General features: G+C 46.3%; 1 protein-coding gene across 2 annotated transcripts in view; it reads right to left on the bottom strand.

Moving 5' to 3' along the window:
- TMEM87B (transmembrane protein 87B) overlaps positions 1-26,716 on the bottom strand; it is a 388,295-nt gene that overhangs the window by 321,126 nt on the left and 40,453 nt on the right. For both annotated transcript variants that reach the window (XM_085612119.1, XM_085612120.1), the window contains 3 exons: positions 12,364-12,455; positions 3,357-3,491; positions 2,487-2,543 (listed from right to left, as the gene is read on the bottom strand). In XM_085612119.1, coding sequence (XP_085468245.1) covers positions 2,487-2,543; positions 3,357-3,491; positions 12,364-12,455 — 284 coding nt within the window. The remainder of the gene's footprint in view (positions 1-2,486; positions 2,544-3,356; positions 3,492-12,363; positions 12,456-26,716) is intronic.

Below are 26,716 nucleotides of genomic sequence, written 5' to 3'. Positions count from 1 at the left end.
TAGTAGAGACCACTTGCCATGAACCACAGGTAGTACCGATGTGCTGGATGAATCAGGATGTGAAAGTAGGCATACTTCTGGTTGAGAATGTCCATGAAGTCGCGTTGATGCAGAAAGGGGATGACATCTTGAAGGGTGGCCATGTGTAAATCTTGAGAGGATGGAGGTTTAGGATTGTTCTTCTTGGGGATGAGGAAATATAGGGAATTTACGCCCTTGCCCTGGTGTTGCAGGCCCCTGGCTCTATGACTCCCTTTGACAGGAGTGCTTGAACCTCCTCGTGGGACAGTATGACATGTTCGGGCTGAGGGTGAGAGTGCGGGGGGGGGGGATGTTTTGTGGGGCGGAAAGAAGCTCCACACAATGGCAGTGATAGACAACAGACAAGATCCAACGTGTTTTTTTAACTGGGCTCGATGTCTGTCCCTGAAAGAGGCAGTGCTTGGCTCCAGCAGTGCAGCCGCTTATTTGGGGTAGTAGGGACGTTGACTGTACTCGTGCATTGCGTGGTCTTCATGCGTGGACCGGAGCTGACCAAAGTGGATGGAGCGCCCTCCGGGGGGTTTTCTTCATCCTCCTCCTAGAAGAACTCATTGACGTACTCGGAGGTATTTTACTCAATGTATTTGGGGCAGAGTTGATGGGCCGGGAGCTCAGGCAAGTGCCCCACTAGCTCTTCTTCGCTGCCCAGTGGACAGGTTTCACAAAAGATGTCTGGCATTTCTGAAGTAGACTGGGTCATTCTGCTGTGTGCCCACTGTCGATCTTGGCACTGACAGCAGGGTTTTATTGCAGCGCAAAGCCCAACAGCAGTCACAGCAGCTCTGGTCGTGGTCCACAAATTACAGACAGACAGCATGGTGGTCGGCCCAGGTTTATGACATTTATTACCACGTGATTCTTCATTCTCCAAAGGGAGTCAGGAGCACGCTGTGTTATAAAGACATTTGTCCTCGATGGCCCTGAAGAATGGAATCAGCGTCACAAGTGAAATATTAGCTTTGAAGGGTCCTCTCATGACAGGTGTGGAACTCAGTGGACTCGAGGCAACAAAATGGAATTGACAAACTCATCAAGACCTGAAGTACACTGGATCACATCCAAACCGGATGGCGGAGAAAAACAATCCAACAATGAAGTTTGTGTCCATGAAAATCTGCATCCAGAGGAGGAGTCACCAAGACCTCGTCACTCAAAGATTACTTCGAAAAAAACAAAAGGTGCAAAAATGTTGCTTGCTCACATAGACCAGACCGCTCCATTGCTGTGCAATATCAATTCATGCATATGACAAGACAAGATGGCCATGACATTATACTGGAACTTTACTCAGAAATCAAGGTTTTGTTAGTTTGAAGTAAATCCATCCAGTAGTTTAAGATAAATTAGTCATTTTAAAAAGTTACTAGATGGGTTTCAAATGTTTAACGCTTTTGTAGATCTCTGCGAATCACATTTGAATTTTTTCTCAGATGTGACTGGCATGAAGAACTGCCATTTTAGGTGGCAGAAACCCTCTTCATTTTATTAATCTCGATTCTGGCAGGACTTACAACATATTATTCAAGGTGGTAAAAAAAAGAAAAAAAAAAAATTAAAATATATACAAATATATATAATAGATTACGACACTCCGACATACACTGAGGGGTTCACAGAGGCTGCTGAATATGCTCAACGTCACTGACTCAATGACACAGCAGTGGAGTCAAATACACAATCATTTGTAGTCAGAATCAGGCAACCCACTGCTCACTCAGGGGTAAAGTAATGGATTTCACCATGCTCACAGTCATTAACTCAATGAAACACCAATAGAGACAAATACACAATTACTAAACAGGTTTTCTATAATTAGTGGTTTAAAGTTGAAGGAAGGTGCATTCTCAAACAATTGCAGTAAAGAAAATGAAAGAGGTAATAAGTGAGAACTGTTTAAATATATGAAATTAAGTCACAATATTTAAAATTATTTAACCTTCCATTTTCTTTTTTTACAAAAAGAAAACTATGAAATTTACTGAAAAAGCACAATTAGGAACAGAGTTATGCTTCTAGCTCAAACATGTAAAACCATCGAAATTCACCAGTTATGGTTAGCAGCGCAAACAATAATTCGAACCACTCTTCAAAATGATAATACTCGTCAATGTTGATTTTACAGAAGCAGTAACATAGGAAACTGTTAATAGACAGATGTTTTTCTTTTAATCCTGCTGTGGTGTACATTTTGTAGCAAGTCGTAAAGTTATCTGCAAAAACAATTATAGCACATACTCCCTCCAACACTGCTGGGACTTGAAACCAGCTGTGGACAAATCCTTTACAAACTTATCTAGTAATTATTTATTCAGAATAATTTAATTTAGCAGTAAACTGTCTTCCTCTGCAAGGCCAGCTGGTAACTTGTTCACTACATTAATGCTAAACAGCTGATTTCTAAATCCTATGTAAGGGACAGCATATACCATACAACAAATAAATACCTGCGGGTTTAAAGTCTCTGCCGGCGATGGCACAGGCTGGGGAACTTCATTGCTCATCTGAAAGGAAAAAAAGATTTATTTAATACCTGACAGAACCAGTGCCCGGAAATGGCAACCCGTTTGATTAACAAAGATGATTCGAATACACGAGTAACCGCGGATGCGAGACTGCTGCAGTTTAATGAACTCAATATAATTACTTCAACCTCCTTCATTGAACACTTGCATCTTTTTACGCAGGTCCACATTTCAGACCTCATGTGTCCCGTGAATATTGAACTTGAGAAAAGATATAGACAAAGTCATGAAGATACAGGAATTCTTTTGACTCCAGTGGCATGTTTTCCAGGCTCTCTTCCTTTGGCAAATAAAGGAAGTTCTTAATCTACAGTGGATTACAACAGGCACCTTATACATCTTACCACAAGATTGGCTGCACTTTAATCGAACAGCAGACTGAATTAAATTCATACCGCCTCATGGGTGACGCTGGACATAACTCCAAGCTGATGGAGCCACACCAGCTGTCAGCAGAACGTCAGAGTTCATCCACCTAAACAGACATGCAACACAGCCAAAAAAAAAACGTTTTCTGGGAGCAGCAAAGGCTCTTCTCAAACAAAACAAACCCTCCAAGTTTCTGAAAATCCCAGAAACTGCACTGATGTGAAGAGGCTTTGAACTTACCAATATTAACCTGGTTGAGGCTGCGACTACCTGTAAATGGTAGTGGACTATCTCGCCCTCACCACTCCGGGTATTCTGGAGCACTCTCCAGATATCATTAGAGGAGTCCATGAATACATACATACATACATACACACACGTACATAAGATTAAAAACTACTAACCAGAAGAGAGTAAACTTACACTCAAAATAGGAAAGGTTTGCACATCTTCATTGCAGACAAGGTTTTCATCCTTATGCTTCACGCACTGGCCTCCACGTAGATACAGTTTACAGAAATCAGCATCAACAGGAACTCCAACTTTGTCCATCTGTTCCTAGATGCAGAAATAGATACAGAAAAGGGAACGCATCAATCGCACTCTTACACAAACAACACAGCAACCCATGTTTTGGTGCTCAAGTTATTCAACCGTAAAGATATACAATTTTGTAGGACTGGCTGCTACAAGGAGCCCTTCATCTACCTTCAAAAATGAAACTGCGTTGCCCAGTGGCGGCTGGCAGGAAACGAGGGTTGGGGTCTGGGGAGGGAGGTGGGGAGACAAAATTAAAAATACTCTTACCTTTTGCTGCCCACCGTCTCTTTCAATCATTCATGTGCACTTGAAGTATGCAAACCGCTCCTACCCCTGTAGCCCCAGCCCCGCCCTAACACACTCCATAGTGAAAATTAAAACGATAACAAGGTTATCATTTTATTTTTATGCTGCACTGCTCTTAAAGCAGTGTGGCGATGATCCTCCGCCATAGCTGAGGAGCCGACACTGGCGTTGCCATTTCTTAGTAACAAGCATTTGCAATGCTATAGGTCTCGCATTATTAGAGTTTGGCATTGCTAAATAACGCAACACCAATAGTTCAAACTTTAATAATGCGAGACCTATTGCATTGAAAATGCTTGTTTTTTTTGACTGAGGATTTGAGCTCTATCGTGACATCATTCACCAGAGGGCCCCTTTAATGCAACTTGCAGTTTGTAGTTAGCTCACTGAAGAGTTCTGCCCCATATAGAGGCACTAAGCCAAAGGCAGGGTACCTTTATTAGGTCACAGACCACGCTCGGCTGGCTTCTGATGAACCGATTGAAGTGTGTGTGGTTGTCCCAGGCAGCTGTTTTCACATCACTCTGCGTTTTTGCAACCTATAAAATACCCCGCACAGCTGCGGCAAATTAAGACAAAATGGCCTTTAATGAATGGCCGCATATGGTGCAGGGGGCTAAAAATCAACTAGAATATAAATACCACGACCATAGCTGCTCACAAAACCAATCTGATCCGGAAGCAGTTCACGAGCCGGCCAGCGAACCGCGCTGGGCGCAAATCGTGATTTGTGAATGTGATCACTAGGGACGTGTGAATGTGATCACTAGTGAATCAGTATCAGCGTCCATGTGGGCTCTGAGCTGCAGGTGAGGGGGTGCCAAGGGCCGGTGATCTCTGGGACCAGGAGAATACCATGTATCATAACTAAGGCAACAAGTAAAAACTATAACTCACGCGACCGCAATCCTCTGCTGATGACGACAGATATTACATCACTGATTACATATGTGTCTTTCTGAAAAATAAATATTTGTAATATATGTATAGCTAAAGATTAATGGAAGAAGACATGGGTAAATAGGTGTCTAAATACAGTGATGTAATTTCTGACGTCATCAGAGGATTGCGGTCGCGTGATTTATAGTTGCCTGCACTAACTATAACGGGGGAATTTCATTGGTTTTTTACGAGGGAAATGTCCAGCTAACTATAACATGTGTGAAACCTATGGTTTTTTAAGTGAATATATATATTTTGAGTGAAGTCCTGCTTCTCTACTCACATTCCAAATTAACATGTTGCGGTTACGATTCAAAACTTATTAAAAAACACTTCTATTTGCCAGCAGAGCGACGCACACAGCTGTTACTTCACCCAAAGCACTGCGCCTTGGGGCCCATTGACTGCATTTTTTAAATTATATTAAACAATCACTGCATTTAATCAACTGCAGTAAAACCCGTTTACAAACGTTTTTTCTGTGAATTTTGAGGACTTGTATTACAATATACTTTAACCACTGCCCAGATGTTGCCAGTATGAATAAGCCCTTTGGCTTCGCCGTGTGCCTAGGACTGCAGCTCCTGCGTCATCTGGGCACACGCCTTGGTCTTCGATCTGGTACTCAAGTTGTGCCCTGATCCCTGTGCTTGGCAGTGCCTTTGGGCATGCCTGTGAATCAATCGATCAGGATTAGTAAAGCACGGCAAATCACCCACGAGGGTATCAAGGCGCTGGGTTGCTAGCCTTTTTGTGTGTGTACAGGGCGAGGTCTTCAGTCTCATCCTATACCAGTACACCGAGGCCTGTACTAGGTGGGTGTCGCTCTGGCCATGCCCAGCGCTCACAGGGCAAAGAGTGTGACCTTAAGCATCATTCCTAAAACAATGTAAGTACCCAGCGGGCACCGCCCGCGAGGCCTGGGCACAGACGGTGATCAGGGAGAGCGCAGCCTCCGAAAAGGACTTTACCTTTACAGGGCGACTAACTGGCGTGCCATTGGGGTCGCATCACCATATGGGTGGCTGATGTCATAACGGCTAACTAGAAACAGACATCACTGAATGCAATCTGACAACATAGCAGAGCGAAGGTGACGCAACACAAGGGGATCACAGAAGAAGCAAGACGTCGCAGTGGGAGAAACTGACCTCACAATATAAATAACTAACATTCTAAAACGAATACAAACCTCACGGGGGTGGTAGAGGGTGGGTAATAATGTGAATTAACTGATATCAGAAAAGAGGTTTCTGATCTCACAGAAAGCATACAAGGAAGTGACATCACAGAGGATGAAATGGCATCACAGAAGGAATAGCTGCCATCACAATGTCACGGTGGGAGCCATCTTTAAAGGACCCAGAGTAGAGTACGCAGTGATAGCTTGGCATATGACAAAAACGAAAACCCTACTGACTCTCGGCACCAAGCTGCCATGCTTCTTTCTCTGCCCCAGCCATACCTTCTTTTGAAGGACATCGCCCTCCCTGACAAATGGACAAGCCCTTGCAACAATGCTCAAATGAGCCCAACACTGCATGAGGCTGTGGCTAGAACAGGCCCGTGGGGAATGGGTGGGTCATGGCTGCCCATCATGCTGTAAAGGCAGCCCCTGCGACCCATCGGGGAAATGCTAGGGTGGCAGAAAGGCCAGTCAGGCCTTGCTCTCACCGACACCACCTGATGTGTGACTGGCACTCCACAATCCTACTAAACTTTCGGAGACTGCTCCTGGTGTGATCCACTCAGTCCCTGCTCTTCTGGTCTTTCGCTGGCATTAAGGAGCGTTTGACTCTCCCAGCTCTTCTGGCCTTTTGGTGGCACAGGTGGGTCTGACACAGCGTTTTTCAAGGAGCCTGTTTCCCAGAGAGGCACAGAAGGCTGGCCCTAGATCCGATTGGCCGGGAAGCACCCTGGGCGGAAAGAGAATGTGGCATTTCTTGCTGAGGGGTGGGGGGTTGAGGAGGGGCGGCGTTGCGGTGTTATGGCAGGAGGTGTGAGGAAGATGGGAGGAGGGCAGGGTGTGATGGGGTGCTAAAAATTGCGCCGAGGTACATTAATGGCTAATTAAAAAGTCTGTAATGGTACCAGAATGAGACCAAGAGGGATGGACACATTGTTGATCCATGCGGCGCCCTTCAGAATTTAGCCGCCCCCGGCCTACGCCCAGTTCGCCCATGCCCAGGGCCTGCCCTGGCTCCCCCAACCCTCGTAGCATTTCCGAGGACTAGTCTAACAGGAGTGACCCTTTCCCAGTCCAACAGGTCTTTCAGAGGTACAGGCCTGCCACGTTTCCCTATCGTCCAGCAGCCCTGTAGGATTCCCTCACTAGACACCAGCCCGTCCTACCCTCTTCCCTGGGACCTTGATGGGCAGCAGAGGCCTGATGCCGGTTCCGGCCCATTAACAGCCCGCTGAGAGGTCCATTAAAAGCTTCCATTCCGGTCGCCTTTGGGGCCCATTCCTGTAAGCTGTTCTTCTTACTTAAAAAACATGAATCTCCCAGACAGAGGGTGTGAATGCGCCCTACCTTCAGACGTCCAGCTCGGGGGCTGCTGCCTGGGTCTGCGGACGAATCCGTCCTCACCAGAGGGAGTGTGAATGAGGCCTCTGGGGGGCACTCCGACCCTCAGTCTGTCGCCCCTCGCTCTCTGGGGGTGCGCAGGCGGCCGTGAATGGCAGCTCGCCTTAATGTGCAGAGGAGAAGAGGGCTTGCGAGGCCAGCGCCAAGCCCTCTCGGAGGAGCCAAGACTTCTAACAAGCATTGGCAAAGCAAAATGGATCGTTTTGAGTATCACAGCAAGGCTTTCTGAAGCCTAAATAAAACACACACAACAGCAACCACAATGGCAGCAGTGCTGCAAGCATTCTAGGTCCAGAAAGGGAGATTAACCGTTTGTAATCTGAACTCGCACACAGAACAAGTGCAGCCTAGACAAAGGCAGCGCCCACTTCCCTTAAACACGACCAGGCACAGCACAGACAATGAGTTTCACTCCCAGCTAGAGCATGTGCAAACAACATAAGCAGTTGCTGAAACCTGTCCCTACTGTGAAAGAAATCTGCGCTCACGCAGATGGAAGTCTGACAATGTCTATTATCAAAAAGAACGAGAGCCCACAAGTGGTGCGCGCGCCACTGCGAGCCATGTGCTTTCAATGATCGCGCACATGTCTGGGCACGATAATTGAAACCAAATGGCCTATTGGTGTCTATTACGCGCACCAAGTGTGTAATAGACACCAATAGGCCATGGGCGGAGCAATGCGCCCGCCTTTGGCCTATTGCGTGCTGGCTTTCACAAAAACACGTACGCAAAGGCCAATAACATGCCACAGAAGGAAAGGCACACGCTCATGCGTGTGCCATTCCTAGGTCAGCATGAAAACCCCGTTTTTCACCTACTAAATGTATCGCGCTGCGCGAGCACTGCTACGCAGTGCAACGCTAGGCGCAAGACCTAAAAAAGTACTGCTGACGCACAGGATTGAAAGAATTTAAGATGTGACATTTCAGAATCGACTGCTAAAAATCAGCCGAGTAATAAACATCGAGCTGGTGGTTACTGAACCAATACATAGAAGGGTGACTGGCATTTTATCAGAACCATCTGTTGGGAAGCTTTGTCGAGACGAAGAACTGCTGCTGTATGCACTTTAGCAGTAGGGCGATGCAGGAACGATGTTGGATTCTAAGGATTCTACATCTCTCAGACACCACTACATCAACACAATTGCAGTGATGTCATGACACCTCAGACGAACTCAGGTATAACAATATTCTCTTATTTCAATAATATGGCTGTGTTAGGAAAACCAAGCTACTTGATTTGGCTCCTCTGATCATCCAAATCCTAAGAGATAGTGATGGTCGTCGGCGAGGCAGATGGGATGGAAACTAAAAACAAAAAAAGAATTTATGCAAGTGGATCCCCCTACTAAAATTGCTCCGAACTGGAAAACCTGGTCATATCTGCATAACCTTTAAAATGTGAAAGTTTCTTAATACATCAAAAATAACAACAATGATAAAAATAATAGCAAACATTATAGCAATAATTATACCAATTGATAACGGCACTATATCACAGTTCTTGATGTTTATACGCACCATAGTTAACTGATGTGATGTTAATTTGATTACCCATTGTATTGGACCTCATTCTGTCGACCCTGGAAACAAGAGTCAGTTTCGCTGTGGCCAGTATCATAGGGTACATAAGTCTGCAGGGCTCGAAAAATCCACTGGCCCGCTCGCCATGGCAAGTCAGATTTAATCAGGATGAGCAATTTTTAGGGCCTACTCGTCCTTTCTGGCGAGTAGGAGAAAAACTGACTTTTGACCTCTGTCTCTGAAAGCGGAGCAAATGTGACAAGATAACAAGATTTAAAGGCATCTTTATTGCCCACGAAGTGAATGAGCAATGAAGATGCCTTTAAATCTTATGTCATATTTGCTCAGCTTTCAGAGACAGAGGTTAAGTACATTACAGTTAGGTCAAGACCTGCAGATCTAGTAACATTTTTATGATTTTTCAAGCCCTGGTCTGGGTTAGTTATGTTCGGTGCGGACTCTCGCTTAGAGCTAGATACATTTTTGTTTGGCAGGTCTTTCTGTGGAGGATATATTAGACTTAGAGCCTTTATATTCTAGTTTAATACTAGAACTCTTAAAGCCTCTTAACGAGGGTCTTGACCATGATGAGGCACCCCATTTCCCCTATGACCTGGTTCTCTAGTGCGGAACCGGCGACTGGAATTTTACAATTTCCCCTTTCGACCTATACGCTTTGTCTATAATATGCTTACTTATACTTAGCATAAGTCTTCCTTATTGGGGCCACCTAAATAACCTATAGTCCTATCAGCATGGCTTACTATCCCTTATGGGACATTATGTCAAACCGCACTATAAGTAAGGTCTTTTGCTGCCTTCTTTTTTGGTACTTGGACTTATTTCGAGATCCCTATATCTATTAGAGTTGCCATGTAATTCCATGCCTGCAAGTCATCCTGTTGCTAAACCTGCCCTGCTCTCCACAAATCACGTTCACATGTGTAATCCAATCATTTCAAGGAAAGCAATCGAAGACGTAAACTTTGATTAGACTGCATTTTGTAAAGCCAGATCACGGCAAGTGAGACAGCACCCAGTGATTCAAGCACCAAAAGACAAATCAGTTTTTAGTTGTTTGTTCTGTATAAATGGAAAATGTCACTGTCTCAGGTAATGAATTGTGTGGGAAAAGCATCTAGATTTTGGTTTGCATGGTCAGTTACAATGAGTTAATGCTCACAAAAGTGAAATTTAGAGGTGTGGTAAAGCATACTGGGGTGGGAAGACTGTCCTCTACAGAGCAAGATTACTTTTTTGCCATTCATAATCATGCTGAAGCAAATTCAAATGAAATTCCATTAATTTTGCTTCCTCCAACAATGAACAAAAAAAGGCCTTCAAACTAAGAACTAACCAGTTTGGGTGGTTCTCGCCACTGTGATAAGTGCAAGAGAGAACCGCACTTGTTATGCAATGGTCCAGCCAAGGAGAACGAAACAAACCAAATTAAATATAATTTCCAAATGGTGAAATCCACCCGTTTCTTTGAGTAATCAGCACATCAAATAAGGGCGGTTTTTTGTGGCCCGATTTCGATCTGCGAGCACATGTTAAAAACTGTGGATTTGCCTATTTAAAACTCCACAAAACCGTTGTGCCCACCCCTGAGTGCCAGCTGCGTACCATTCTACGTGTCACCACACTGGATGACAACAACACCCATGTAGCAGAACTTTATTCGCAAATTATAGGATTACTTTTTTTTTTTCATAGTATGGGCAGAGGAACGCATAGTGAATCAATCTTCTGTAAAAACATGAATTACTATTAAATAAGTCAGTAGAACTAATTTCTCTGACTTCAGAAATATAAAAAAAAAAAAAAAAAGACGCAAAACTGCAACTTGGTACTTACACACAGATTTCTGTAAGAGCTCAGGGGCAAAATAACAGTCAGTTTGCTCCAATAGTACGGTTCTCTAAATTCCGCTACAGTGTCTACAGTCCTGTAAACTTAATTATCAGATCACTTGCACGTACTTTACAAACTGAAATGTCTCTAGGCTGTTGCTCTCACCGTTGCAATGTCACTTATTTTTATTCACCTCATAAGTATGTAGGGCAGGGCGAGTCCCAAAAGGATTGAAAGCTGCAAACATCATCAGGTTTCATAACTTTATAATGCAAATAAATTAACATGCTGAGCTACCTTGTACAAAAAACTAACTCCAGGGGGTACAGTGTGGAATTCGATAGTACCCGAAAATTCAGCATCAGCTCACTCAAACAGATATGAAGCGAGCGGCAAGGAAGCAGGATAAGTGGCGCTGAAGAGGACAAATGCAGCACAAGGGAACCTGCCCCTGGCAAAAACCCTGGAGGCAGAAAGGAGCACAAGCAAGGTATATGCAGTGCTGTAATGTGCTGGTGTCAGACACCATGTATGAGGCTACTGTAGCAGGATAACAACAACTGTTTGCATGAACTGGATCAAAGAGCCTGGTAAAGCACAGAGCGAGCGCTTCATCAAGGATACCTTGCAATAAAGGCACTTCTTAGAAAGTCCATGGATAGGTTATGGAATATAAAGACTTTTGTAGAAAAGGTTACTTCTTACCGTGGGATGCATTTCTTCAAAGTTGCTTCTTATGGTTTTTGTTTAGTATCAACGAAGCATAGTTATGCCAAAACACAAAAATCCTTAAAATGATTTGAGACAACAGTTTGGTATGAAAAACCTAGTCAGCCCAGACCAAGACCTCCAATTGAACTCCAAAGATAAAATATGGGAATATAAAAGCTCTTCACCAGAAAGTGAGGTTCATAGTGGGACAGCAAGAATTGAGAGATGCCTCTTTCAATCCTGTTGTGGTTTTCTTAATCCATTGGATACACATTGATCTTCAAACAAAGACCATTACAAATTCAATCTGGAACGAAGGTCACTTTAGCAGCAATTCCTACACTCACCCCAAAAGCTTAAGTCAGGCACATGCATTACCATTGTCAAAAACATACCATTGCACATTGATATTCTTACAATCATTTTCAATTATCCATCCAGAGCTTTTGGGCAGATAATCATTTCTATTTCACTGCATGCGTAACTGTGTTACGTTGGTAGCACAGATGATACCTAACTTACTGAGGTCTACACCGGCTCGAGTTAAAAGCACTTCATACATAGCATGCGGCAGACGTTTGTAAAGAGAATTTCTTCAGGAGAGGGAGTGAGTACCCTGTGGCAAAAACATTCTGAGGAGAGACTGCCATGTACTTGTAAGAATTACCTGTGCTCGGTTTGAGGGGCCCACATGCAATTCAGAAAAAAAATCAGTTTTGTTCTAACAGAGAAACACGTGGAAAGACATCATCAGCACCAATACCTTTTGTATCCTCCCAAAGTGGATATTTCATGGTAATCAATTACTTTTTTCTAAATTTTCTTCTTTGGTTTTTTTTGGTTTTTTTTTACACAAAGCACAAATTTAACAGAACATAATAAATCAGAAACCCATTTTAGACTATGTTATTTTATCAGCTGTACGGTCAGTGAAGATGTAAGGAAGAAAAGAGTGACTTACTTCCAGGTTGAGGAAATGATTGTGGCAGGAATACCGTTTCAAGTACCATTCCACTGTAAACGTTACAGGTTTTGGACAACTCTGTGAAACAACTGTTGGAAAAGAACATTCACTTTGTGTTAGTTTAGCAATATCCACAGTTTTAAGAACCTAGCATAGCTTTAAACACTGACACATTAAACAATCTGAACAAAATTATAAATGTATACGATAATATCGATCAATTATCAAAGTTCTGCTCAGACAACACAATAACAGTATATTCTAATAAGCTTCTCCTGCTGCTTTCAGAAACCAGTTCTACAGAAGACGACATGGTGGGGTGATCTGAGTTGTATGATGAACATCACTCAGCTTGTACCAAAGCTCACCACCATGGTGACGGAAAACTGACCATCCCTCTAGAAAAGATGGAGGGGAATATACCGGTGTACAAGATCCTCTGCTTTCATAACAGATTACCCACTAAACACCAGTTTGATATATTATTCACTGGTAGCCTAATACTACAGCAAAAAGGTGGAGTGTGGCATACCCTCCTGACAATTGCCAAAGAAAGTAACAATATAAACCACTTGCCTTCAAAATGAAGTCACTCTGGAGGCGACTGGAGCAGTGTGACGGACCACTTGGCTGATAGGTGGCACCCAAGTGGCCCACCCCTTGGTTATAGTAAAACTCCTCTGCCTTCATACGTGTCAGCCCTAGGTCTTGTGGATGTCTCGAGGGTTCTTTACACACATGGGGAGCTTACGCCTTATTCTCTCCGGCCAACAACTCCTTCTCCCTCCTCGACTACTTCTTTATCTCACATGCGTTTCTGATATTCGGATAGAGTTTCGGATATTTCTGTTCTGACACAGGTGCTCTTGGATCATTCTCCGGTGATCATTCGACTCCATGTGGGTTGTCAGTGCACGATGTTCCGATGGCACTTGTTGCTTTGACATCTACAGAACCCAGAATATTGACAGACTATGGAGCACTCCATAGAGGTATATTTTGCAGTAAATACCGGCTCGGTAAAGTCAACGAAGACGCTGAGGGAGGCCCTGAAGCCCACGTTGGGGGTCAAATATTAGTTTTACCTCCAGACTGTGAAGACGGCAGGTGCCGGATTTGGTAGATCTGGAGGCACCGATAGCAGACCCAAGGGTGCAGGGCCACCAGCCAGATGGGCAGAAGGCGCAACAGACCCTCCTAGAGGATGCGAGGTTGCCTTGGTGAGCGGCCCAAGGCCGTATCTACCAAAGGGGAAATAAGTCCAGTAAATTGCTCCATAGGCTATAGCGGGGTCCCAGGCTCTGCCTATGTATCCCTCTTATGCGCGACTCGGCTGGCTAGCTGCTCACTGACCCTAGGGAGGTGGCATGCAGCTTTGCGTCTTACTTCCGGGATGCTTATTAACTGCAGGAGAAGCTGTCTGGGTAACAGGTGGAGAAATTTGTGACAGAGATTTCTCTTAGGACTCCCACAGGAGAGGAGCTCATCAGTCTTGGTGGGGCTGCGTGCAGGGAAGGCCCTCTGGCCAAACAGATTCCCCTGTGAGTTCCTTAAGGCCTTTATGCCAGAAATAAATAGAGAGACAAAAAGAAAAAAAACACAGCTCCTTAACAGCTGACTCCAAGTGACTGCGCAAATACAGTACTTATATAAACTGCCAATTTGACCATATTTTACCTCAATAAAGTGTGTGTGAGTAAAGTGCTAACTTACCTCTATATCGAAAGGAGATCAGAAACTACCTGTGCTACTCGCTAATAAAGTGCAACATAAATAGTTTCTTCCACTCCTAGGGCTCCCCATAACTCCTTATACTGAAGAATTGTGTTCACCCAGGCATAGTACCAGTATTCCTTATGCTGACTTTCCTCATCTTGCATAGCTATTCCCTATATGTGGTGTTCACTGATAATTTCCAGTCGCTAGAAATAAAAGTCTGAGACACCAATGCTGAAAAATATAAATAAATTGTGCACACCTTTTACCAAACTAAGTTGGGATGGCGAGGCCTAACAAGGTGATACTAGATGAGGATGTAACTGTGTAGGCTACCTTTAGTGAATTATACTCAAAAGGTGTATCCTATATCCGGAAACTGCCTTACACGACAAAAACACATTTTCTCGGTCATCTGGAGCATTTCCATTGGTAGTTCTAAACATATTGCTAAGCCTCTAGGGGGTATAATAAGGAATCCAACCATTAGAAAACATCACTATGAAAGCTTGCCCCTTTAAACAATGAAAACCCATAATAAAAATATCTCGACCAGATGCCCCTGTCGATCTCCATCTCTGTACGCTCCTGCCATTCAATACACAGATTTGGACAGCTGCAACACCTTTAGGCTTGCTCTAGGAGATTTATTTTGCTATATAAAAGACATCAAATTATTCTCCACCTTGTCAAAAAAAAAATCCAGCCATTAATTTGCAAGGAACATTTATAAAAAGAAACATCATGAGGGGTAAAATAAACATTTTAATAAACAGTAATTTACATAAGGCTGGAAAAGAGTGCATTTTTAGGTCGAGCCTAGCACAGCGCGTGCGCTGCTCTAGGAAATCGACCTCTTGGAATCACTTCAGCTTTCTTCAGGTTTAGTAGAAGCTTGTGAATGTGGTGCTCACACGCTATTGGCCTTTGCGTCTGGCTTTAGTACGCAATTGGCCAAAGGCGTGTGGATGTCCCAGCTTCTATTGAAAGGTTTACTCCCAGAGCGTTCTGCTCTCGGGAGCCAGCAGCGGTGCGCAGGAGCCATCTGTTTTGTGTCTGGGCCATCTGTTTTATGTCAGGTTTCCTTGGTGCTTTGATTAGAAGGCGCGTCCCCAACTAGGTTTGGAACTCGAAGCTTTTTTATCTGTCTGCTGTTTGTAGTGTGAATTGCTGCTGCCTTGCACAGACCATGTATATCTCTAAACACTAGCCTTCATGTATGTGTAAGCTACCAACATTTGAGCTAAGGGGAGAGACCTGCTGATCACTTCAGATGTCAGCTGCCCGCATTTAACTCGCCGATGTATATAGAATGAATGCAGCGAGTCAGCGCTTCGGACGTGGAAGGCTCGGAAGCCCTGGCCGTAACGCCACACCCTCCCCATTTACCTCATTCATTAATGCCATTAGTACTACACATCACGGACATAGAAGGAATATCAGCTGCACCCAAAGGGGGCCACATGAGTGCGTGGCCAGCGAAGGGAACTGGGGGTGCTTTACTCTCATGTTCGAGGTTGGGTTCTTTTCATTGTATCTTCTCCATTTTCATTTTTTGAGCTCCATCAATGCGGTCTGTTCTGACGCAGACAGCCCTCTTCAGAGGCCCCGCTGGTATTGTGAGCTCGTCAGCATAGGCGGACAGGGATTCGTCCTCACTGTTATTTAAATTAATGCGTTTCTTGCTAATCTTATTAATACTACTACTCTTGTCATATAACTGTAAAAAAGCCACATACCAAAAGGGTTGCTGCACCCTGCACATGGCAGGATGTGTTATTAGTGACCCTGCACAGGGCGCCTTTCGCACATAGACAGTCCTATTTATGCACGAGCGGACACGCACCAAAAAGAAAGGGCTTATAAGTACGCACCCTGAGCACAGTTCTAAAGAGCAAACATCGAAATATGAGTGCGAGTACGAAGGTGTCCTCTGCAAACTGCCGTTCCTAGCATAGCTCTTAGCGCTCGCGGGACAACCTTGTCTAGGCACTTTACATAACGGGAGTTACTGATACCTAATTAAATGGTCTCGCCTTTGGGACCTTATAAGTGTTTAGTTATCCAGCACAATATCCTTGGTGCAACAACATCAACTGTTAAATGACTAAACACTTATAAGGTCCCAAAGGCGAAACCTATTGGCCATGCCAATGCTTGTTGATAGTGGGGGGACAAAATGTAAGCGGTAGCTATCTAAGACAGAATTGCAGTGAAATATTGCTAAACCTTTAAATGAATATTGTTTGGTGGAGTTTTTGAATTGTCCCAGCCCCATCAGGTAAAAACTTAAATGCACATACCCCCAGTTTGAATAACAAAAACACTGAACTCTAGACAATACACAAAATCTGAAAAATCCAAGATTAGATACTATGATCATTTACAAACTCTAAGGGCAGCAGCTTCAAAGCACATTCAAGAACATGAGACAAGGTCAATAAAGTAGTTGGTAAAGTGGAATGCCACAGCAAGACAGTCCCCCCAGTTGAGCCCGCGGGGCCCGAAGGCGCGCCGGCAGGCATCGACGGCGGAGCCAGGCCTCTCATGGCCGAGAGGAAGGCACTGATCTCCGCCGGAGTCGCGTCGGTCCCAGGGACCGACTGGTATGGGGATGAACGAGTCTCCTGCGGCTCAGACGAAGCCGTGTGGGTGGTACCACCCGAGCCCTCAGCAGAGTCGCGCGACCGGCGAGGGGAGCCTGAAGAGCGATGTCGCCTCTTGGACTTCTTACCATGCTTCGACTTACCCGAAGACTTGGAACAGGACGAGTCCGGTCCCTCGACCTCCTCCTCGACCGAGAACGGCGCGGAGCTGACTGCCGGTACTCCAGGAGCTTGCGGGACCGCTCCCGCCTAGCCTTCGAAGTCAGGGCCCAGCCGTCGAGGCCCGACTCGGAATCGTGGTCGGCCCCCAAGCAGAAAAGGCACCGGCAATGATGGTCCATAACCGACATCAGTCGGTGACAGGAGTCGCAGGGTTTGAAACCAGGAATCCTACCGGCACCAGAGTTGAGTCGACAAGAGACCAAAAGAGTCAAAAAAGGTTTAGTCAAAAAATGACTAAGGGGTAAGCTCTTCTCGGATTGGCGCTGTCTGGCGCGGACAAAAGTAGAACTGACGTCAGCGCGTGAGGGTGGCGTCTAAGTACTCCGATGACGTCATCCCAGCGCACGCCGCCGCAGACGGACGCGGAGCCGCAGACGACGCCTAGCGACGCGCAGGGGTATTGCGGACGAAAAACTTTCCGGATCCAGCCGGACGCCTGGGGATATTCTAAGGTGAGGAATCTAACTAACGTGTTTCTTTCAGATCACCATAGCAACGTTTTCCTTTAGTGTTTAGACTTAAGTATCCGTTTCGTTTCTTATACGTAATCCATGTACTCTTAAATCCTTATGTAATGTAACTGGCTCTATTGTAAGCGTTCTGACACCTTCGGGAAAGGTACGCGCTATATAAAAACGCATAAATAAAGACAACACAGTAACTGACGTCATAGAACCGTTTGCATCATTGTCATACAAAGTGACATGGGCGGAAGTATAGACACCTCTAAAATAATGTGAAAAAAATAACACCTTACTAAAAAAAAGAAGCCGAGCTCCGCTGTTCCCAAATCTTCGTTATTTGATACCAGAAACTGAAGGGAAGTAGAATGTCTAATTTAAAACTGTAATTGCACGCCTATAATGAGCCATCACAAAATAATGCAGCCCTCTTCCAATTGCCAAACATGCACTGGTGTTTTCATTATGCAAACATAAAGAAGTGCTGCGAGTGGTGATCTCTGCAGCCGCGCCTCGTGTTTTCGTAGTTCGTAATTCTTTCAGTCTTTTGTTTCGGCCAGTGCCGGAAGTGCAATTTTCCAGTCCTCCTTGCTCTCGCCTCCCCCTCGTGACCCAGAAGAGGAAGCAGAAAGAAGGCAAGGAGAGGCGGTAGGAGATAACAGCTGACAGTTCCCTTAGCATGGACTAGAATGAAAATCTATTTTCCAAAGTACTAGATTGGAATGACGCATTGCTTTGGGGTAAGCAGTCCATTAGCAAGACATTTTTCTTCCTCTGGTATAACCATCACCGTAATCCAGAGAAGAAAAGAGCTGTGTGCTTTTGAATTTTTATGTATGTATGTATGCAAGATAAAGCGAGTTGTAGGTGTCTAGATACGTGTTACTGTGAGGTATTGTGGAAATTTAGCTCGCAAACTGAACATTATCTGCGCCATCTTGCCTCTCCCCAGCGCTACGCACAGCGAGCACACGGTAGCCATTTTGGGCACCCCACTCTCTCCCCCGCTCATTGTCAATCGCCAGCGCGTTCCCCTGACACTGCAAGCATCCCCCGCGCGCCGGCCACCCCCGCTCTCTCATACAGGCCATAAACCCTCTCCTTCTGCGCGACCCTGCTACGGAACCACATCCGACCGACATCCCATACATGGTCATGCCTCTCCTTTGATAACCCCCTTCCTCTGCGCCCCATTGTCCGAACTGGTCCCAGGCCATCACCTAGCCCTGCGGATGCAGTTTATTGCCCCTACTGTAAGGGAAACACCCCACATCAAAGGGATCACAGTAGATCAAAGCCCCTACCCCCTGAGACCCGGCCGGTTGCACACACCCCCGGGAATTGGCGGAATACCCTGCTGCGTGATAGCCATCTCCTACTGCGGGTGAGGTGGGAACTTCAACTGTAGCTATGTGTGGGATCGGATCTGAGCCGGGGCTTCAGGGGATGTTCCCTCATGCATCAAGGGGATCTCAAGAATGTGCCATGTACAATAATCCTGCAATAAAATCATAAACGTGTGTATAAGAGGCCAGACCTCAGAGATGCAGTTAGAGCACCTCGTGACGATACCTTGCTGTCTGATCTGATGTGTTCTGCTCCGACGGAATAAAACTTTGTTTCCTGCCTTCCAGTCTCCGGCGCCTGCCTCTTTCATTGGTAAATTATCGAGTGGTATGAGAGGCGATTACCGCCGGGCAATACTTGAAAGGTTATCGACTGAACTGCCGCTACCATTTAACAATTGGCGTCCCAAACGTGGGGCCCATCAGCGACACGTGGATCCAGTGGGAGAGGTCCCGACGACAGAGTGAACGACTGCAACGATCGGGAGAGCTCCTGCCCAATAGACCCTCGTCTGGCAGCCGATCATCCGAACTTCACTGGTTCCGAGCAGACCTCTCTCGAGTGATCTACGGTCCTGACTGGGAACCATCAGGAGTGCCGCGGCAAATACGGAGAGTAGAGGACGATCGGGCGCTGGAGGCGGAAGACGAGAAACTGTCCACGCGGTCCGGGTAAGGTCGTGATACACGACAAATTGCGAAATAATTGATTGATTGTTTGAAGTTTTGGAAATACTAGTATTGCTCATTGATTGTTCTCTTTGAGATATTCGCTGTCAGCAAACGGGGAGGAGTAGAAATACTCTCGCTCTCTCTCCCTTTGCAGATAGTGAAGGGTAGGTAACGCAGACTTTTGTCCCCGTTGAAACCCGTCGTGCCTATCTTTATCTCCCCACTGATTGATTGTCCGAACATTGATTGTTTTGAAGAATTGTGCTCTTTGAGATATTCTCTGTTTGCAAATAACGTAGAATAGAAATATTCTGTCTAGTCTTTGCAAATAGTGAAGGGTAGGTAACGCAGACTTTTGTCCCCGTTGAAACCCGTCGTGCCTATCTTTATCTCCCCATTGATTGATTGATTGATTGTCCGAACACTAGTTGTTCGATATTGGTTCTTTGGAGGTATTCTCTGCTTACAAATAACGAGGAATAGAGATATTCTGTCTAGTCTTTGCAAGCAGTGAAAAGATAGGTAGTGCTGACTTTTGTCCCCGTTGAAACCCGTCATGCCTATCTTCTCCCCACTGATTGGTAGTTGGTTCTGCCCGGACCGCTTATTAGAGGTGAACCATCCGGCTCCACTGGAGGGCACCCCTAATAAGGACATGTTCACTAAATATGGACTAGTCGCCGTAGCTTATAGCAAGCTGTGGCATAAATATACAAGGAAGGACCCCGAGAGTCAGTGGCCACTGATGGGATCCTTCGACGACCATAAGATAGAAGTGCTAGAAATAGCTCTGCGTAGCAATAAGATGACGCCTACTATGCTTGACAGTATCGGCATGTGGCGCAAAGAAGCAACGCAACGGAAAAAGAGGGAAGAAGTAAAAGCAGAAAAGGAATTACGAAAGGCAGCTCACCTTGCCGCTAGAAGGTTAGAAGAAGAAATAAAGGAGAGAAGGGAAACTAAACTAAGACAGGAGCCCGAAAACATCAGGCCAGTACGCTGTTAGGACCCCTTCTTTGCTCTACCCTAAGTTGTCCTCCAGGCAGCGAACGAATGATGAATTACTATTAGGTCCCCCGATCATTTACATGCCCCCTCCATACGCACCCTCCCAATCAGTAGTGCAACACCCACAACCCCCAAGCACGAGCGAAAGCAGTACAGGGGCCTCGGTCCTCACGGCCTCCGCGCCGGCCGAACCTCTTGTACTGAACCCAACGTCGGCTATAACGTTAGATGACCCTGACATGAGAAAGAAAGAGTCCACCAGAATGAATCGACTAACGAAGGACGAACGAGCAGGAATCGACAAAATAGTAAAGACACTAGTGGAGCGTAAGGAAAGTGAGGAGTATACAACAGACGTATATAACTCGTATGCAGACAGCCGCAGACGACCCTTTGTCGTACGACTTTGTTATCATGCCCTAAATGCATATGAGGATAGGTACCATGATAAAGGTCCCGAAGGCTTAGCGACCCTATATAGGAAGGTAGACATTGGGGAAGAAAGAGAGGGCGATGTGACGAACCTCTTCCCTCGTACACTCGAGGTCTACCGACACCTTAAAGAACACAGACAGACCACCAGGACAGAAACCCCCGAAAGCCATATTAGAGCTCCCAGACAAGATTGTACTTAAGTTGAAGACTCTAATCCCAGAAAGAAAGGTAGATTGGTCAATAGTGACGGCTTGTCGCCAGAAACCCCAGGAGGATGTGTCTGAATACTTCTCTCGGTTCGAGACTGTGTTTTCCGATTATAGTGGCCAGGACATGACCACTGCAACTGGACATCACCTCTTTGTCCAGAATTATGTGAAGGGTCTATCACAAGAAGTTTCTCAGAAGCTGCAGACCAGCGAGAGTAGTTGGGTAGCCTCCAAACCCGCAGCAATTCTCCAGATGGCCCAATACTACGAAAACCAAAAGAACGAGAACGATAGGGCATCAGAGAGGAAGAAAAAGGAACTGAAGGAGAGGGTAATGATAGCACAGTTGCAGGGGGTGACCATAGGAAGGGAACCCCCAAAAGGGAATTACCAACCAACCGCCCCTAGAAAGCTACCCCCTAGAGACCATACACCTGCACCCTACAACGGACGGAGAAACTTAGATGGGAATCAATGTGCGTTCTGTAGAGGGTTCGGACACTGGAAACCCCAGTGCCCGGTCCTTCTGGAATTGAACAAAAATAGGGACCCCAGTAGACACAACCGGAAGTTTGTTGATACCCACCACCAACGTCACCAAACTTGATTAGGATCACGTGCAAATCGAACAATGCCATTTTTCCGAATACGCTAACTAGATTGCTGATATGTACAACACCCCAACAAAATAGTATGGTTAAACATTTTTAATAACTTATAGGTATAACAACATTCCGACAAGATGAACAGGTTAAAACATGTTTTAAACAACTATTTACATGACAGTCTGCTGCGACCTGCATCCCAAAGCATTTACGTCCACGTGACACCGTCCTCGCCTCTCCTTCCTCGAAGTTGCAACATTGGCCTGTTTTTGGGCGGTCCTTTTTAGTTGACTTTGGGCTATAAAAGCCATGCAAAAATCCATTGACATCAGTGGCGGGCGACTGTGCGAATAGGCCGGAGGCTGCTCGAAGCGCCGAAGTTCTGGAAGCGCCAAGGCAGAGTCCGCCACGCTGTGCGGACCTTCCCGTTTTCTTCTTTCTTCAAAAACGGCTGGTGCCCTGGCGGGGGGAGGCGACGCGGACGGGCCTCCCCCACCTCCCCAGGTGGAGGCTCGCCAGCAGATGAGGGCGCCCCAGCCATCTTTTTCATCGGTCTGCTGAATTGCACCCTGGCACGCTGTGCGGATCTTCCCATTCTCTTCCTTCAATAACGGAGGGTGCCCTGGCAGGGGGAGGCGACGCGGAGGGGCCTCCCCCCACCTCCCCAGGTGGAGGCTCGCCAGCAGATGAGGGCACCCAAAACGTCTTTAATTCGCTGGCCAGCTGAGCTGCACCCTGCCGCTGCACGCGACCACCGGACCACCGCCCAAGCACGGGTTCACCAGGATCGCCACTAGCACCCGACGCGAGGAGTGGGCCCCCGCAGCCAAGTAATCGGAGACCCACCCCGGTGGCGATACCATCCAAACTGCTGTCGTCGCTGCTACTGGAATCACCCCGGTGGCAGTACCATCCGAACTGCCGTTGTTACTGCTGTTGGCTCCTCTCCGGTGGCTGTACCGAAGAGCTGCTGCTACTGCTGCCCTTGAACTCCGGCGGTCGGCTCCTCCGGATCCAGGCCTAAGCCCACCGTGAGACAATTCTGGACTCGAAAGCTTGTCTGCTTGGGCGTGGGCCCCACCCTTGACAAAATGCTCCCCTCAGCCTTGCAGAATCGGCTGGAGTCATTTGACACTCGACTCCCGCGGACTTCCGGTAAGGACAAACCGCCGCCATTGCTCTTTACCCCGGGCGGCAGCCACCTTGCCTCCGCTTGGTGCAGTGAGAAAGACTGGTTCAAAGCGTCGGCGGAAGAACCCGCCTGCTGCCCCGCCCCAAGAACGAACCATGGCATTGCTACGAGGTCGCAGTGACGCCATGCTGACGCAAAGTTGACGCTAACGAAAGTTCTCGAACTACCGAAAGGAATTCTGGTCCAACAGCTAATTCATGGAAAGACTTAGACTGTACACTGGCCCGACCTCGCCCCAAGATGGCGCCGATGTAGGAGAGGCCTACAAACACTTGTGGCGTTCCAGTCACGTGACATTTGTGTTAAAAAGAGATATATATATATACATATGCGATGCTCCCACACATGATGGTCGGGAGGGAGGGGGGCGGGGAAGGAACCGATTTTATGCCAAAGTAGTGTTGCTCATGATGCTCGACGCCTCTCACACCGTGGCCGGCCTATAGCGGCTGTAGGCCCGTATTTCTATACTGACATTGTTTTAAATAAAGGGCTTCTTAAAAGGAATTACAGAATCAGTGTCATGACAAATCATCTAGGTTGTTAAAGGTTTTTCTTTTTGAATAAATGATTATTACTCCCAAGCGAAAGAATACAGATATTACAGACTCCATTTGCCTAAAATCTTTTTTAACGGAATTTGTACCCATCACACCTGTCCTTTTCCAAGAATTGTCAAATCGATGATCAACTATAACTTAAGGTATATGCCGAACGCAAGGTATGGTATCTTGCACCACAGTACACGACCTATTGAGAAATACATGTACGACCAAGGAACCCGAATTTAAGAGATGAATGAACAAGGGCATCTTTGCCTCGGACAAAAAGAATAATAGGCCTATGGTACTGCCCACCCCCGCGGCTAGACTAGTACGTGGTAAGTAGAACTTTTTTGTGTCCGCGCGCGCTAGGGTACTTTGAATACTGCACATCCCCTCCCCTCTTTTTCCCCTCTATAGGTCACGACGAAGTTCCGACTGAAGAGTGGAGTGGACATGGACCGCACCGAGTTCAATATCAGGGAAAACATAGACAAACGTTGTGAGATAGTGCGTAAAGTACAGACCACCATTGGGAACATGAAAAACTGTATGATATGATTGTGCGTGTGTACTACGATTATACGGCATGAATGTGTATGCATTTCATGTTTGGGTCACTTGAAGAGAGCGTCACTGTATGATTGAAGTGCTCGTCCACCGATCAAAGGGAGGAGAATAAAGGGTCCGACACCCCCCAAGATAAACTACAAAATACTGAAACTACGCAGCATGCATAGGAAAAGAGGACAGGAAAGGAGAGGTCCCCATACTCAACGTAGCCCTGAGTCTCCGTCTTAAGTTTCTGCGCTTGATGCATGTACTGTCACACCCTATCCGGCATTTGTGTGTACGTGATCACCGAATTTATGTCTTTTCCCCGCTTGTGTTTTCTTACATGGAACAGACTCATGCTACTCCATGTTGTGTGTGCACCAAGTGGCCTATTATCTTACCCATGTCTGTCTGTCTGTCTGTCTGTCTGTCTCTCACTCTCTCACTCTCTCACTCTCTCACTCTCTCCCCCTCCCTCACAAAAAGCTCTTTCTTGCCCTCTTTCTTCTTGAATAAATTAACGACACATACCTCTTCGGTAAGTGTATAATTGGCCTGAAACACGGTGGTGTTCGAACAAATTGACAGAAACAAAACGACCATACTTTACCACGTTACTACCTCTCCTTTTTGCAAATGTTGAGCCTAATCGGCTGAGAAAGAAAGGACAGGTAAGACGACTGATGTCTCCCAATCTGGCCCTCAACACGGGGACTATATGTCAGTGGTTTTTGTTTTTAGAAGACACCATCTCCACCACCCAGAATTACCCCTGACCAATTACCCCGAAATAGAATGTCTAAAGCACCCTGTTCTCCCAAAGATAACCCCAGCCCTATACTAGCCGTCTCAGAGTATTTTGAACGAAACAGCTGATGGCCCTATTTTCTAATAATACATCGCCTAAACTGATAAAGGGTTACCTATTGTCCCCAGCAAAAATAATACTTAGCTTATGTTCCTCCCCGAAAAGGATACTCGTGAACGCATGACAGTAGCACCTCGCACTTACTTTTTCATAAACTTAGTAGTCCTCGGAGGAAAATGTGTATTACCAAACCTTGTGTTGAGATGAACGAGTCTCTACCGGAGAGGCCGGTTCGAATTTTTAATAGACCAGAAGGTTGACAGATGTCAGGCTTCCTGCAACGATTATAGGGCGAAGGAATCGACACCTAGAAGGCCAGACGATGGACAGGGATACCCACAGAAACCTGCACCACAGCAATAATTAATAGATTAGTAACACGCACACTAACATCAGAATTAATGGACACCAATCATACAGCAACCGATAAAAGCCTTTCCGCAACTACTCGGTGGTTGGGAGAGAGGATGAAATATGTGAATATCTTCCCTGCCAAACTTTCTAAGATTTTTGTTTCTTGTACCCGTTCAAAGATAACCTACGGCCATCAGAAGAGAGGGGTCGGACGTGACGCACAGCCTGGCTGCGGACCATGGAACATCTATGGCATCGACCAAGGGGGAAGCATCGAAGCAATAAAGGCGTGAGACGAGGCACCATTATCAGGATGGTAGGCGATAGAACGAAGGGCTATACCAAGCACCCCCCCCCTGCTCACTGACCAGCGTGCCTGAAGTCCCAACCCGTCGGGCCCGATTGATGGGCCCAGTGCTGGAAGATCCTGCTCTCCTTGGTCTGCATTTTTGATCCGATCCCACTCCACCCCCTCTTCCCTCGGCGTACCGAAGCACGTCACACCCTTCTCTCTCTCTCCCTCTTTTATATGGATTATGCTGACTTAACTACAGAAGAACAAAAGGCAGGTACCCTGTCTCAAAGTACCTATGGTGAACTGTGTTAAGGAACAGGACTGTGATCAGAGAACAGTGAGTGGTCACACCCTGCCACGTGAGAAATCGGATTTGAGCTGGACCTTAGCTCCACCGCCGGTGCTCAACAGTGCCAACGAAAGAAGAACAACAACAAGAGCTTACCAGTGATGGCTCTTTATAATAGGACGCTGGAAAGAAGAACCTATGTTAAGTTGAAAATCCTCTCCCAACCACCTTTTTATTAACTATCTTCCTATCGAGTTTTCATGATGTTGCATCAATCACTTCCGACTATACACTGAGACAGTATCCTATTCATGCTCAAACAAGCTCACCTCCTCCTATCCCTGGGCCTGACATGCGGCGCAGCTAATGTAATTTTGAATGTACTTCCTCCTCGCCTACTTTATCAAACTGTATGAAACAATGTACAAATGTGTCAGGTTACTCCTGCCTGCCCTAAGAACTCTGTATCTTTAAGGAATGTATGACAAACATTAACGATATTATAGCTGAAGGGCTAACGAAGGTGAATGTCGGCCAGGCAAGCTGGCGAGATATGTTAAAAGGGAGGACTGTGGAAATTTAGCTCGCAAACTGAACATTATCTGCTCCATCTTGCCTCTCCCCAGCGCTACGCACAGCGAGCACACGGTAGCAATTTTGGGCACCCCACTCTCTCCCCCGCTCATTGTCAATCGCCAGCGCGTTCCCCTGACACTGCAAGCATCCCCCGCGCGCCGGCCACCCCCGCTCTCTCATACAGGCCATAAACCCTCTCCTTCTGCGCGACCCTGCTACGGAACCACATCCGACCGACATCCCATACATGGTCATGCCTCTCCTTTGATAACCCCCTTCCTCTGCGCCCCATTGTCCGAACTGGTCCCAGGCCATCACCTAGCCCTGCGGATGCAGTTTATTGCCCCTACTGTAAGGGAAACACCCCACATCAAAGGGATCACAGTAGATCAAAGCCCC

Source organism: Triturus cristatus, chromosome 6 (assembly GCF_964204655.1).
Source record: "Triturus cristatus chromosome 6, aTriCri1.1, whole genome shotgun sequence".
In the NCBI taxonomy this organism is placed as follows: domain Eukaryota; kingdom Metazoa; phylum Chordata; class Amphibia; order Caudata; family Salamandridae; genus Triturus; species Triturus cristatus.
Note: the sequence above shows the minus strand (reverse complement) of the source record. Positions and strands in the feature narration are given on the sequence as shown.